Source organism: Sebastes fasciatus, chromosome 19 (genome assembly GCF_043250625.1).
Source record: "Sebastes fasciatus isolate fSebFas1 chromosome 19, fSebFas1.pri, whole genome shotgun sequence".
NCBI classification, from domain to species: domain Eukaryota; kingdom Metazoa; phylum Chordata; class Actinopteri; order Perciformes; family Sebastidae; genus Sebastes; species Sebastes fasciatus.
This window is the reverse complement of record NC_133813.1, coordinates 19,448,821-19,462,892: the sequence shown is the minus strand read 5'-3', so window position 1 is coordinate 19,462,892 and position 14,072 is coordinate 19,448,821. Positions and strand designations below refer to the sequence as shown.

The 14,072-nt window shown below is 39.7% G+C and overlaps 1 protein-coding gene across 2 annotated transcripts in view; it reads left to right on the top strand.

Annotated features, from left to right (window-relative positions):
* sardh (sarcosine dehydrogenase) overlaps window positions 1–14,072 on the top strand; it is a 54,356-nt gene that overhangs the window by 12,297 nt on the left and 27,987 nt on the right. For both annotated transcript variants that reach the window (XM_074617231.1, XM_074617232.1), the window contains exons 8-10: window positions 1,966–2,070; window positions 5,409–5,538; window positions 8,182–8,268. In XM_074617231.1, coding sequence (XP_074473332.1) covers window positions 1,966–2,070; window positions 5,409–5,538; window positions 8,182–8,268 — 322 coding nt within the window. The remainder of the gene's footprint in view (window positions 1–1,965; window positions 2,071–5,408; window positions 5,539–8,181; window positions 8,269–14,072) is intronic.

Here is a 14,072-nt window from a genome sequence, read left to right as displayed (position 1 = left end):
AATGTGAGTATTTGGGGGCATTGAGGAAGCCACTGCATGCAGATTTATAACATAATGTCTGACATGGCTTGTGTACATGAGCCACTGTATACCTCTGATTGCGGACCTTGTGTGTGTTAGTTTTAGTTGGTGTACTCATGCATGACTGTGCTCATCCTCTAGAGGCCGGCGGTTTTAGGGGGGCTGTCAGAGCTTCTCTGTGTTATGTAGTTTAAGATCAGTTTAACCAGCATTACTGCTACATCATGTACACAGACATCAGCCCACACACACACACACACACACACACACACACACACACACACAAAATGACACGTCTCACACACTCAGGAAATCTGTTCCCACCAGGGTGTGCAACTTGTCAGGTCAAACATGACCACATGTCTGTGTGTGAATAGATGGATTTAGATTTTTTAAAATAGCTCGCTGACAGTAATTGGTGTGTGTTTTTATCTGTGTGAGTGCATGAAGGACAGAGTGTGTTAAAGTCCAGTGCTGATCGCATGGCGTAAGCTGCCCGACTGTACTCAGCATGGGAGAGTGTATAACTAATAACACACTTACTGGATCATTTCTACAAAAATCTTTTTTGCTACATGGGTGCCATTGTGTTTAAACCCATTATTTCTGCTGAGTTGCAGATAAAGATCAGGCTCCACTAATATTATTAGTATTATATTATTAGTAGAATTAGTTTCCAGTAGTGGCTGCAAAAGATTCTTTCAGACGCGTATGATCCAAACATTTCAAATTACTCCAGAGTATTGTTAAGTCCAAAAGTCAACATTTATTGAAAAAAGATAAATGTTATCTAGGGCTGACCTGAATGTTTCAAAGCGTTGACAGTTGCCATGGTAATCGACCTCCAAATCAGTATTCGAATGCTTTGTTTTTTTTATATTCTTTTATACAAATAAAATTGACTTGACTTGATATAAGTACGTAATAATAAAGTATAAATCCCCAAATAGCCCATGAAATAAGGAATAATCCCACAACATTATTCATATTCAACAGTAATTATTATTAGTTATTCTCAGACGGATATCGCTGTTTGTTGTGTGTTGTGTAGACTTTTATGATTGTTGTGTCCTGTATTGTATACCCTTTTCTATATGTATGCCTCTTTGTAAAATATCAAAAAGCACATGGGATAATCTGGGTGGAGTCAAGGGAAAATTAGCTTTTAAAGAGGACCTATTATGCTTTTGTGCTTTCCCCCTTTCCTTAAAGTGTTTTATAACTTTTGTGTGCGTGTAAAAGGTCTGCAAAGTTACAAAGCCCAAAGTCCACGCCAAAGGGAGTTACTCTCCCCCACAGAAACACTGCTCCTGAACTGCCTTGCTTGAAGTCCTGCCTTTTCTTCCGTAACGTGGCGATGTCACCAAGTAACACATTTGCATAAAACCCACCTGGCGGCTAGTTTGGCACGCCCTCAAACAAAGCTAGCGGAGGCCGGTTTGAGAAAAATAAAGTGTTTTTTTTAACATTAAAGTATGTTAACATGTTCTAGTAGAAACCCAAAATACAAGTAGGCACCTGAAAGTAAGCATAATAGGTCGTCTTTAATACGGTAAATGGCATGATTGGCAAATTTCCCCCATTTTCATCTTTGTTTTGGTTTCCTTGCGATAAGCAAAGCTGAAATTAGTTGTCAGTCAGTTCATTGATTGACATAAAATCAACCAAGAATTGTTATAATCCATTATCTGGCAAAAAATACCAAACATTTTCTGGTACGGCTTCAATTATGTTACCATCAACTTCCTTCTCTTTGTGTCTTGTCATTATGAATGACGATTTTATAGTTCTAACTGCCAATCAAACAAAGTAATTAATTTCTTAAGATGAGGCTCTTATCCTCCTCTTGATTATGAATATGAATCTGCCCATCATTTTGTAACTGAAACACAATGTGTTTTGGACTAATTCATGTTTTGAATGTTTCCACTTTAATCTTCCCAGAACATGCCAAACGTCAGGGACCATGATGCATCGGTGTACCTGCGCCTCCAAGGTGACGCCCTGTCTGTGGGCGGTTACGAACACAACCCCATCTTCTGGGAGGAGGTAAGCTTGAATATTATCTGAAATGATTAACCGTATCATTCTCTGTCGATGACACTTGTGTGTTGACTGTCGCACATCTGAGTGAGATTGATGACGCACATCTGTGTTGTTTGACATATAATCAAATACTTCAGTTAAGAAGTTTATATACTCTTTTGACCTAATCTTTTATTTAGTCTGTTTTATCCTCCTTGTCTTCAATACTTGCTGTTGTATTAGCTTGGAGGTTAAACTGACTGCATTTATAACATGACTCATAAAAGTGTGTGTGTGTGTTTGTTCACTAATCTCCCAGGGGTGGAAGGAGGTATTCAGGTGCTTTTGTCTACTCGGGTAAAAGCGGCGATATAATAATATAGAATTACTCTATTGCAAGTAAAAGTCCTGCACTCAAAACTTTGCTGAAGTAGAAATAGATAAAAGTGTACAATACAGAAAACATTTGACATTTTGTTAAATTATTGCTTTTTTGCCAAGAGTTGGGTGGGAAGATTGATACCACTCAGAAATATGCCTACTAGCACAGCTAAAGCTCACTAATGAACACTTATACCTTGTTGATTTAATACAAAATACAAAAACGAAAGTGTAAAAATGACAAGTTGTGGTTTTATTGGGGGTTACCTTTGGCTATAGGCTGGCTAGCTGTTTCTCCATGTTTCCAGTCTTTGCTCTAAGGTTAAAGATGACTTATTTACACAATGTATCTTGTTTGTTTAACTCATACATGAGGAGAAATGGAATGAATGACAATTTGTGGTTTATAGGTGGAGTTGTGTATCCTCTTATCCAACTCGCACCAAGAGTGCCCAAAATGTCAAACTTTTCTTTTGTTATCAAAGTTAAAAATAGTCATTTTGCAGAAAAAGTGCAAGCAACATTTCGAAAAGTTTGTTTTTCCTATAAAAAGGGTTTTTATAGAAAAACGTGCTCGGCAAGGTAAGCTATCAAAAAGTATTGTTGTCATCCATGGTCAAGTGTCTTACCTGCACACCAGATATCTAATTTCTAATAGGCAGATTGATGAGCAGAACACGCTCCAAAGGCGATAAACGCCATTGATTTTAATGACCTCATATCTGTTCTTTTTAGCACCACCCACAAACCTTATATTCTTAGCACCACTACCCCTGCAATCGCTTTTATTGGAGCGTAAAAACCAAAGCATTTCTGTAAAACACAAAAGGCTGTGAAGACGAGGGAAGATTATTCAAACAGCTCTTTTGGCAACTATAAAAGGTAATCGTACAGGCTGTTCTTTCATGCACAGACTGACTCTTTAAAGGGGTGGTTGACTTTGGAGAACGATCTTTATAAAAGCCTTTAAATCGACAGGTGGTCTTGGTCTTAATGGATGTGTACTTTCTCTCAAGGACAGGTTTTTAGAGCAGCTTGTTAAGTAGACTGGCAGGTTGGGTGACAGGCATCTCTGCTCTTTTTCTCGTCCTGGTGTTCGCACACTTAAAACGTTTCACCGCTGCTCATGCGTTCCTGATTGATTTATTCATTTTAATCTGTGCTCTTACAATGCAATATAATCCTGGACCCCCAATTCACAAATAAAAATTACTGTCTATTCAACCTGTTCATGTTTAAGAATGAGCCATGTCAATAACTGCGATGAAAGACATTTACAAAAGATATCTCCCAGTTTTTAATAATATTATCAAGCCCAAAACAATGTAAAGAAATACATATATAAATAATAGAAAATATGCTGCCTCACTTTTTATGAAAGGCACTAGACGGGGTTTTTGCAGGGCACTGATAATACTGACTTCATGACTTTCTGTCTTTCCATCTGGCTGCCTGCCTGTCTACAGACTCCTCAGTGGTTTTTACATTTTAGAGGATTTCTTTGTGCGGAAGCAGCTGCTTTTGTTCTCGTTCTGCGGCTGAGCGTTGCTTTGATGTCTTGAGGCGAACGGAGGAAGAAAGAGGAGATACAGAAAGGAGAATTAGCAGGGAGACAGAGAGAATAGAGGATGCCTACTGAGTGAAGATGAGCAGGATCGATGGCTCGGGAAGGGATTGAGAGAAGTGTGGCGTCTGGGACAAAGAACGCTGCTCCTCACACACTCCGGTTGAGTGTCGGCGCTCGGTAATAACGCAGAAAGCCTTTGTTCACATGAAAGCAGCTACCGCCAGACATTCAAGTCTTAATCAAAACTAATTGTAAAGCCAAAGGAACTTTTTCCTCCCCCAGACTTCTAACTTAAAGAATCACTTATATTTAACATTTTTAGGCTTCACGTTGATGTGGTTATCCAGTGTGATTTGTCAGCAAAGACTCAGAAACGCCTCTGAAAGTAAGAGACCGACTGCTTTTCTAAAGGAGCCAAGATGGGGAAGTTCAAATGGAGGGATGACCACATCAGTGCCAGCATGTGGGGAGAAATGCATGACTGATAAAATCGTTGGTGTGCCGGAATTTTCAATTTGAGCACCTCCGAGTCCGTCAGATTAGAGAAGGAGGGGAGAATATTAAGGCGAGGCGGTCAGCACTGAACGGCAGGAGTTGTAAGAGCTAAAGGCTCCATTTTTGGCCCGGCTGAGAAGGACGGAGTTGCAGAGGTCCAGATGGGAGCAAATTAAAGCTTGGACTGGGAACTGAGGGGGATTTGACAGATGCCGATTCCCTGGTGAGAACCAGGTGATTCAACAGATGCTACAGGATTGTGCTGTGGCTGCAGCATGAGACTTATTCACACAGTTGGCGGTCTACAGTCACATGTGGCGACTTGGACTCAAGTCACAGTGTTCCTGTCAACAGTGATGAGGAAGAAAAAGGAGAAAGAGCACATCAGTCTTGATGACATTTGGCTTTGAGGTGGCGCGAATCGGATCGAACATCCAACGATCCACTGCAGTAGTGTGGATTGACTTTGCGGGAAATATGAACAGTATTTTTGGCTATAATTAATATTTTTTAGGGCTGTCAATCAATTAAAATATTTAATTGCGATTAATGGCATGATTGTCCATAGTTAATCGTGATTAATCTCATATTAATAGCATATTTTTTTAATATATATATTTAACCTCCTTAGCGACAAGCTAGTATGACATGGTTGATACCGATGGATTCATCGGGTTGTTTAGTTTCATATGGTGCCAGTATCTAACCTGAGCCCACTACAATCTAAGAATCGCAAGTTGCATTAATGCGTTAAAGATTGTAGTGGCGTTAAAACGACTTCGCGTTAACACGTTATTATCGCGCTAACTTTGACAGGCCTAATACTTGTGTAATAAAAATGTATCAAATGACTTATGTTTTGCCAGTATTAGGAAACCAAGTCCTCACACACATATCTGCTGTGTGTTTTATTTCCTAGGTGAATGATAAGTTTGCCTTCAGTCTGTTTGACCTGGACTGGGATATATTCATGCAACACATTGAGGGTGCAATCAACAGAGTTCCTGGTCTGGAGCAGACTGGCATCAAGTCCACCGTCTGTGGACCAGGTACAGTACTCACATACACACACTCACATACACACACACACACCAGTTCCACAGACATCAATTTTTATGAAGATCCTGCAAGCCCTTCTTGCAATTTTCTTCTAACATTATGCATTACAGCAGGGAACAAGCAACTTTCATGACACTTCTTAAATTGAACACATTCTAATTTAAAACTGAAATGTATCCATCTGTGAAATATATTTATGCACCGCTCCAATACTACATTCGCTCATGAATACCTAAACCAGCAGACTATGTGTCATGTTTGTAGAGGAGATAGTTCGATTAGCTCAAGCCCGACTTCCCATCCAGGCAATATCACGTCGCCGAAGTGCTTGAGTGAGCCGGTCTGAATCTGTGCAGCCAGAAGAGATACAGTATCGAATTGGATTTTTCATCATCATAGTGAGATGTGGCTGTTTGCGGAGAAAGAAGTGAAACAAGTGACCACTGACACACACACATATCAGGGATGAATGACCAGATTAAGATGGAAAACAGAGAAACTGAGAAGGAAATATGAGAAAGACAGAAGGAAACTGCAACGCATGAAGAGAGATAAGTAGACTCGTAATTAGAGATTCACAGAGAGAAAGAAACAACATAAGTGGAGATGTAAAGAAGGAGAGATGAGATGTAGAGAATGGCAGACACAAACAGCATGTAGGAAATGGAAGAAAAAATGAATGAACATCAGATCAAGAAAGACGGAGCTCAGAGGGAGAGGAAGCTCAGATGAAATGGAGATAAAAATGAGGTTATTGCAGAGCATCTCCTCGTCTGTGACCCTCGCGTTAAGGCCGGCTTTTGTTAATTTCAAGTGTTGTGTTTACAGGATAAGTGTGAGTGTTATGAGTTCCATGAGTACCTATGTCCTCATACCACGTACAGTAGAAATGCACGTCTTCAAAAGGTTGGTTTAGGTTAAGTAGATCAAGCTTAGTGAAAGGTTAAACATGTTTTCTTTTGCCATATTCAACAGGTAATTGAATGTGGCTGATGAACATCTTCATGTGTATTAGCGTGTGTGTATATGTATGTGAGGGAGAGTGAGGTCATACGTGTATTTTTAGCCCCATTGAGTGATTTACTCGACCTTTTGATTTCACTCTCAATTGAATTCAATTCAATATGCTTTATTGGCATGAATGTAACAGGGACAATATTGCCAAAGTGTCAAGTAATAATGAGATTATAAAGATAAAAGAACAAACTCAATTCATTTCAGTTAGATAACTAATAATACTTGTATATCTATGCGTTTAATGTACTTTCTCTCGTCCTCTTTTATTTTGTCCAGGTTTCTAAACTTAGTAAATTGAAGGTAGACACATTTAAAAACATTTTTTTCTCATTATTACAGGTAGCATGAATTGGATTAATTTGAGTATTCCCTGAAAGAAAAGGTCAACTGTGTCACCCAAATAGCTCTCACAGTATTGCATAATATCTCAGATAAAGTCTTATAATTCCATATAAAAAAATGAGTTCCCTCCTTGCTTTATATAGGAGAGTAGGTTATTGTTATTACCAGTGTTGGGCATGTTACTTGAAAAATGTAATAAATTACTCTATATATTACTCATTGAAAGAGTAGTTACATTACTCTACTATTTTCCCAACAGCAAAAATAATTGGTACATTACTCGCTACATGGCTTTAAACAGGTCTCCACAGCAGTGAGCTACCTCCGGGTCTGAAAAGTGAAGCCAATGCTGAAGTGCCTTAGACTTGAATTCTTTCTAATAGCCAGCAGGGGGCGACTCCTCTGGTTGCAAAAAGAAGTCTGATTGTATAGAAGTCTATGAGAAAATGACCCTACTTCTCACTTGATTTATTACCTCAGTAAACATTGTAAACATGAGTTTATGGTCTCAATCGCTAGTTTCAAGTCTTCTTCAATACAGCATGATGTTCATTTAATAAATTATGGTCCCATTTAGAGTAAAGTGGACCATAAAGCAGGGTATGCTTTAGGGCGTGGCTACCTTGTGATTGACAGGTCGCTACCGCAGCGTTTTCCGGTCTGGGAGTTGTCTGTGTTTTCCTCTTTCACAGTGTGTTTTCAGTTCATGAAAGTTAATAATAACCTTTTTGGTTGCCTGAAAATGTCTCATTCATTCAGCGTTCGGTTGTGCTTAGCTCCACATTCTCGAGTCACTTCTGGTTGCAATAAACCAAGATGGCCACGGCCAACATGCCAAACTCGAGGCTTCAAAACTTAAATCCACAAACCAACGGGTGACGTCACGGTGACTATATACAGTCTATACTCCACACACGTTAGAAATTCTGTATTTAACATGTGTGGAAATAATAAAATGAGACATTTTGGTTTAACAAGCAACCGTTGCAATGACAATGACGCAATGCATTTATTCATTTTATTTCTTATTATTTAGTTATTTAACCAGGAAAACTGAAGTACATCATTTAGTTTACGAGAAAGCTAGCCCAAAGGCTAGCTATCAATAAATGGCTATAACAACCACTTATACTGTAGCACAGTAAAGACTTGTGAGACATTGCAAAAAGCTTTATATATATACACAAAGTAAAACTATTATTGGGGGATAGTATGTCACCTCTGTGGTAAGTTTGTGTATCTACAAAGTTTCTCTTGCTCTTGTTTGTTTTCAGAATCATTTACCGCCGACCACAAGCCGTTGATGGGTGAAGCCCCAGAGGTCAGAGGTTTCTTCTTGGGCTGTGGCTTCAACAGTGCCGGTAAGTGCTGCGAGGCAAAGATCGAAGAAAGACATTTATAGAAAGAAAAGAAAAGTGAGGGAGATAAACGAGGAGAGCACAAGGACAACCGAGAATGTAAAGACGTCTCCGCCCGACGTCGTAAACAAATAATGCACTCACGGTTGTGGGCTTTCAGATACTTCATGGTGTAGAGCGTTCCCTTGAGGAAACCTTGAAATGATAGAGCTAGAAAGGTCAAAGCAATCCTCCGTACGAGGCAGTATAAGCAGGGAGAAAACAAGCAAGGAGAAAATGGCCGAAGAGTGTTTTTTACCCATACTTTGACCCAGCCTTGGCCAATCTCTGTGGACACTCTCAAGGCACAAATGAATAATGGAGGGCTTTTCATTTCTCACTGAGTTCATGGAGGACACACACACACACACACACACACACATACAAACAACAACCCAAGTCACTCCATTACTACACTCAAAGATGAGTTTACCTTTGACATGAGACAGGGAGGAACGAGAGTATCTCAGCAATCTGGAAAAACCCAGAGAGAGGGGGCGTAAAGGGTAAAGTAATCGCTATCAGCGTTAACAGGCGGTTGAGAGAAAGCTTTTTTCTAGCATAAGAGCAAAAGACCATCGGGGTCGAGCTCTAAAGTTGTTATGACAAGAGGTTGGGAGGTTGGGAGGTGGAGCTCTAATGAGTGAGCATACATTGGTTTCAACGCTCACACACAACACACACACACACACATACCTTTGGTCTGTGTTTTTTTTGCTTTAGAAGTGTAGTTTTAGTACGTTGGAGGCAAACTGCAGTTTGATCCTTGCTGCTGTTGAACACGTCCTCTCTTGCTCTCTTATTCCCCCCGCCACTTATCCATGAGACACTCTTTCTGTCCATCAGCCTGATCGTAGGTCAGTTAGTATCTTGTTATCCACTGTCAAGGTAACGAGGGCTTACACACACTGCTGTCCCTGAGCTGTTGATTCCTTTTACATCTCATACATACTTTATTTAATTGGACCTGTATTGCTTATGGTTTTACGTTGTGCTGAAAATATGAATTATATTTTTTATGCAAATGTCTCCAATGTGAAGGTTTGCTGGCTCTCTGTTATTAGGGCTGTCAATCGATTAACATATTTAATTGCATGATTGTCCGTGATTAATCGCAAATTAATTGCACATTTTTGATCTGTTCAAAATGTACCTTAAAAGGAGATTTGTCAAGTATTTAATACTCTTATCAACATGGGAGTGGACAAATATGCTTGCTTATTGCAAACGTATGTATTATTGGAAATTAATTAACAACACAAAACAATAACAAATATTGTCCAGAAACCCTCACAGGTACTGCATTCAGCATAAAAAAATATGCTCAAATCATAACATGGCAAAACTCAAGCCCAACAGGCAACAACAGCTGTCAGTGTGTCAGTGTGCTGACTTGACTGACTTGCCCCAAACTGCATGTGATTATCATAAAGTGGGCATGTCTGTAAAGTGGAGACTCGTGTGTACCCATAGAACCCATTTTCATTCACATATCTTGAGGTCAGAGGTCAAGGGACCCCTTTGAAAATGGCCATGACAGTTTTTACTCGACATAATTTAGCGCAAGTTTGGAGCGTTATTTAGCCTCCTTCCCGACAAGGTTGGTACCAATGGGTTCCTTGGGTTTTCCAGTTTCATATGATACCAGTATCTTCACTCTAGCTTTAAAACTGAGCCCACTACCACCTCCAAAAAATCAATAGCGTTAATGCGTTAGAGAAGTGGCGTTAAAATGAATTTGCGTTAAGGGTTATCACGTTAACGTTGACAGCCCTATCTGTTATATTGTAAATTGAATAGTTCGAGACTGCTAGTCAGAAAAAACAAATGATTGAAGACATCACCTTGGGCTTTTGGAAATTGTAATGGACATTTTTGACAAATTTTGGTCAGTTATAGACTAAATAATTAATACAAAAAAAGTTATGGACAGATAAATAATGTTATGAAAACATCCCTTTTTCAACCAATACTGTATTTTTGTTCTTTTTCTATTACTTTAAAAATAAAAATTTAACATTCTTATCTGAATGCAGGTGGATGAAATATTGCTGTCCCCTCGTCCTCTAGTTTTGATGTGGTATGCTGGGACCAAGCTCATTGAAATGGGACCAGGGTCATGATATATAACTAATAATAACTATAATTAAGAATTTTCTACTGGCCATGCACTGCAAGGATACTCCAAAGGTCTATTGCCTGAGTCACACACACTTGCACTCTGCATGCACACACACAAACTAACAAAACAGCCTAGTTTTTATCAAAGCAGGAGCTCGATAATGTCGACTTTCCCTCGTGCTGTCCTTTTTTTCTCTTCTCTCGTTACGTCCGTCACACTTTCTCCCCCCTGCCTCTTCGTCCCTTTGGCAAGGGAAAAGTCCTGTGTCCATTTCACTCCATCACACAACACATGCACACACATAGACTCAGTGGATAATTCAGAAACCACAGGATCAAAGTCGACAGACTCGCATTAAAAAAATCCATCACTGAGTGCTCGGTAACTTTTTCAGCCTCCAGTAAGTTGTCTCGTTTTACTTGCTGGGGTTCATTTTGGTTTCCAAGCAATCAGTAACTCTGCTTACTTACATAAGTTGTATGTGTTACCTAGAGACCTTAACTTTACTTATTTTTAGTGTCAAAACCATGATTAACATTGAGTGCATTTATTTATTCTGATAATGGTTCTTTAATTGCTTTCAACTGCTGCACCTCTTAACTGTATCACCATGTTGTTCATAATCACAAGACTGAGCACCGCCATAGGTATTATGGCTCGCAGAGTTTTTGTTAATCACATTGTGACGCACAGAAAATTGCCTGTATTTAAGGCTATACACAATGAAGGCTGCGAAAACAATTGGGTTCAGTGGCATGATGCTTTTTGCAAGGATAGAGCCAGCGACGCAAATAGCAACAAGACCTAATCCCTTACACTTTTGCTTTAGTGCAGGATGGAGACGGTGATGGTAGTCCTAAAGAGGAGCTAGTTTGATTCCTTATAGGAAAAATAAGGGAAAGGCAGGGGCAAACGCCTGAAACAAAAGCCCCTCTAAATGCAATTTTGTGCTATGGCTTGAGATTGTTGTTTTTACATTTCTGTTAATTTATGGGTTCATTTACAAATGAGATACATCATGTAAATAAGTCGGCTTTACAGATGCTGATAGCATCAAAGTTTTGAACTTCGGACAGAACCAGGCTAGCTATTTCCCCCCCTGCCAATCAATATGCCAGTGGTTCTCAAAGTGTGGGGCACAGAGGCATGACTGGTGGGGCGCGAGTGGTCGGGTGGGAAACGGCGGAACAGAAAACAAATCGGCTATAACAATGGTGTTCATTCAGACAGGTAATAGACAGATAGAAGAAGAAAAACGGACGATGCTTCGGAGTCGAACAAGACAAAGTGCTCAGTTAACGGTAATCAAAAGAAAATATGACGAAGTAGGGCTGCACTGAGTAGTTCAAAGCTTCAATCATAACGTTGCCTTTCGAATTACTATTATTAATAACTTACAGAAACATTAACTTCCACCTTCTCTTCCCCCCTCTTTCTCAAACACACACAGTGCTCAGTCCAAAAGTCAAAATGTATTGAAAAAAGATAGATGTAATAATTTCCAAAATTCACAATATGTTTTTTTATCTATTGAAGTATTCTGCTTCAGTCCACAATTGTTGGCGTTTAACATTTAAAAAAAATTTTTTTCACTGCGGTCAAAAACTGTGTACTGTCCCACACACACCTGTATTAAGGGGCGATCTAGCAGCAATCTAACAGCAACATAAATTACATTTATATATATAACGCTCCAAACTTGTGCTAAATTTTGGCGAGGAAAAACTGTCGTGGCCATTTTCACAGGTGTCCCTTAACTTCTGACCTCAAGATATGTAAATGAAAATGGGTTCTCTGGGTACCCACGAGTCTCCCCTTTACAGACATGCCCACTTTATGATAATCACATGCAGTTTTGGGCAAGTCATAGTCAAGTCAGCACACTGACACACTGACAGCTGTTGTTGCCTGTTGGGCTTGAGTTTGCCATGTTATGATTTGAGCATATTTTTTATGCTAAATGCAGTACCTGTGAGGGTTTCTGGACAATATTTCTCATTGTTTTGTGTTGTTAATTGATTTCTAATAATGAATACATGCATACCTTTGCATAAAGCAAGTATATTTGCCCACTCCCATGTTGATAAGAGTATTAAATACTTGACAAATTTCCCTTTAAGGTACATTTTGAACAGATAACAAAATGATTAATCACGGACAATCATGCCATTAATCGCGATTAAATATTTGAATCTATTGACAGCCTTAATAAATAATAATAAAGGCAGTGGAAGATGAGGAGAGACCAGTGTGTATTTTATGTCTGAAAACTCTTGCAGCTGACAGTATGAGACCCAATAAATGGTTTTGGTAAATGCATTGTCCAAAATGTTGGAACTATTCCTTTTAAATGTAGAATTCTAAAAAGCTTAAGTTCTTAGACGCTGTATTTATAGATTTTCAGTGTACCGAAAAAAAACAAACATGCATTGACAGTCTATTTTTTGATTCACGAGCGGCATCGCTGTAAATGTCAGAAGAAAAGAAGAGAGCAACTATCTAAAAAGAATCTGAGAGCAATACAAAAGAGACGAGAGGGAGAGATAAATAATGTCATAGAAAGGAACAAATCTTTGTGCAGCATAAACGAACAATAACAGAGCGAGATACCGATAGCGCTGAAGGAGAGTGGAAGTACAAAGGCAGAGAGGAGGGATGATAAGACGAGTGGAAGTACGAGCGTAAGGGTTCACACTCAGACACTCGCTCGCACATCAGCGTAGTTGTCTTGGGTGACATTTATCAGTGCCACCTCGCCTTTTTGGGTGTCTCCACATTGTCTTGGGAGAACTCCATCATCCCCTCTATCACCACACTCCTCCCTCTATCTCTCTACCCCTGCTCCCACCCATCCATCCATCCAGGCTTGGCCCGGAGTGACAGTGTCTGCAGATGAGTGAAGTGATGAGAGACAAAGGGAGAGGGCACGCTGTGAGAGATGGAGACAGGGATGAAGGAGGGATGCAAGGACACACTGATCGTGCTGCTGCATATTGATGTCGTGCAAAACACACGCATAGTGTTGCACGCACAACACACACACACACACACAATGTATGCAAATTACCAGCAACACAACACAAGAAGGGGGGTTGCTAAAAGGGAGCAGCTCATTAACCCAGATGTTTTGGGACCGGATGGGTAAAATATTGAATTGCCAGTGTTTGTTTGTTGGTCGGGTTAAAAAAACAAACAGAATGCAGCAGCCGTTGGGTGCAGCTGATGAGGTCAGATTGCTCAGGGGCAGCTGTGAGCAAGGGTCAAATGATGGAACAAAGGTCAAAACAATCCTCTGTAGGTCATATGACATATCGAGGCTGAGGTTGCAGAGGACGAAAACGCTTCTCTTCTCCAAATTAATGAAACATACTCACAGTCCTCCAGACAGGCAATCAGTGAGAGAGAGAGAAGAGGGAGAGAGGTCCTGCTTTTAGTTCAGACTTTCCTCTCTCATTTCCCAACCACTGTGCAGTAATCTGTGGCAATCATTTTCATTAGCAGTTAATTTGTCTCTCTTTTGTCTGACATTTCATCGACTAAACAATTATGCAAATGCAGACTTATGGATGATGAAAATAATTGTTAATTGCAGGCCTAAACCAAAACACAAAGATATTCAAATCCTCTCATTCAAGAAGAATAGATA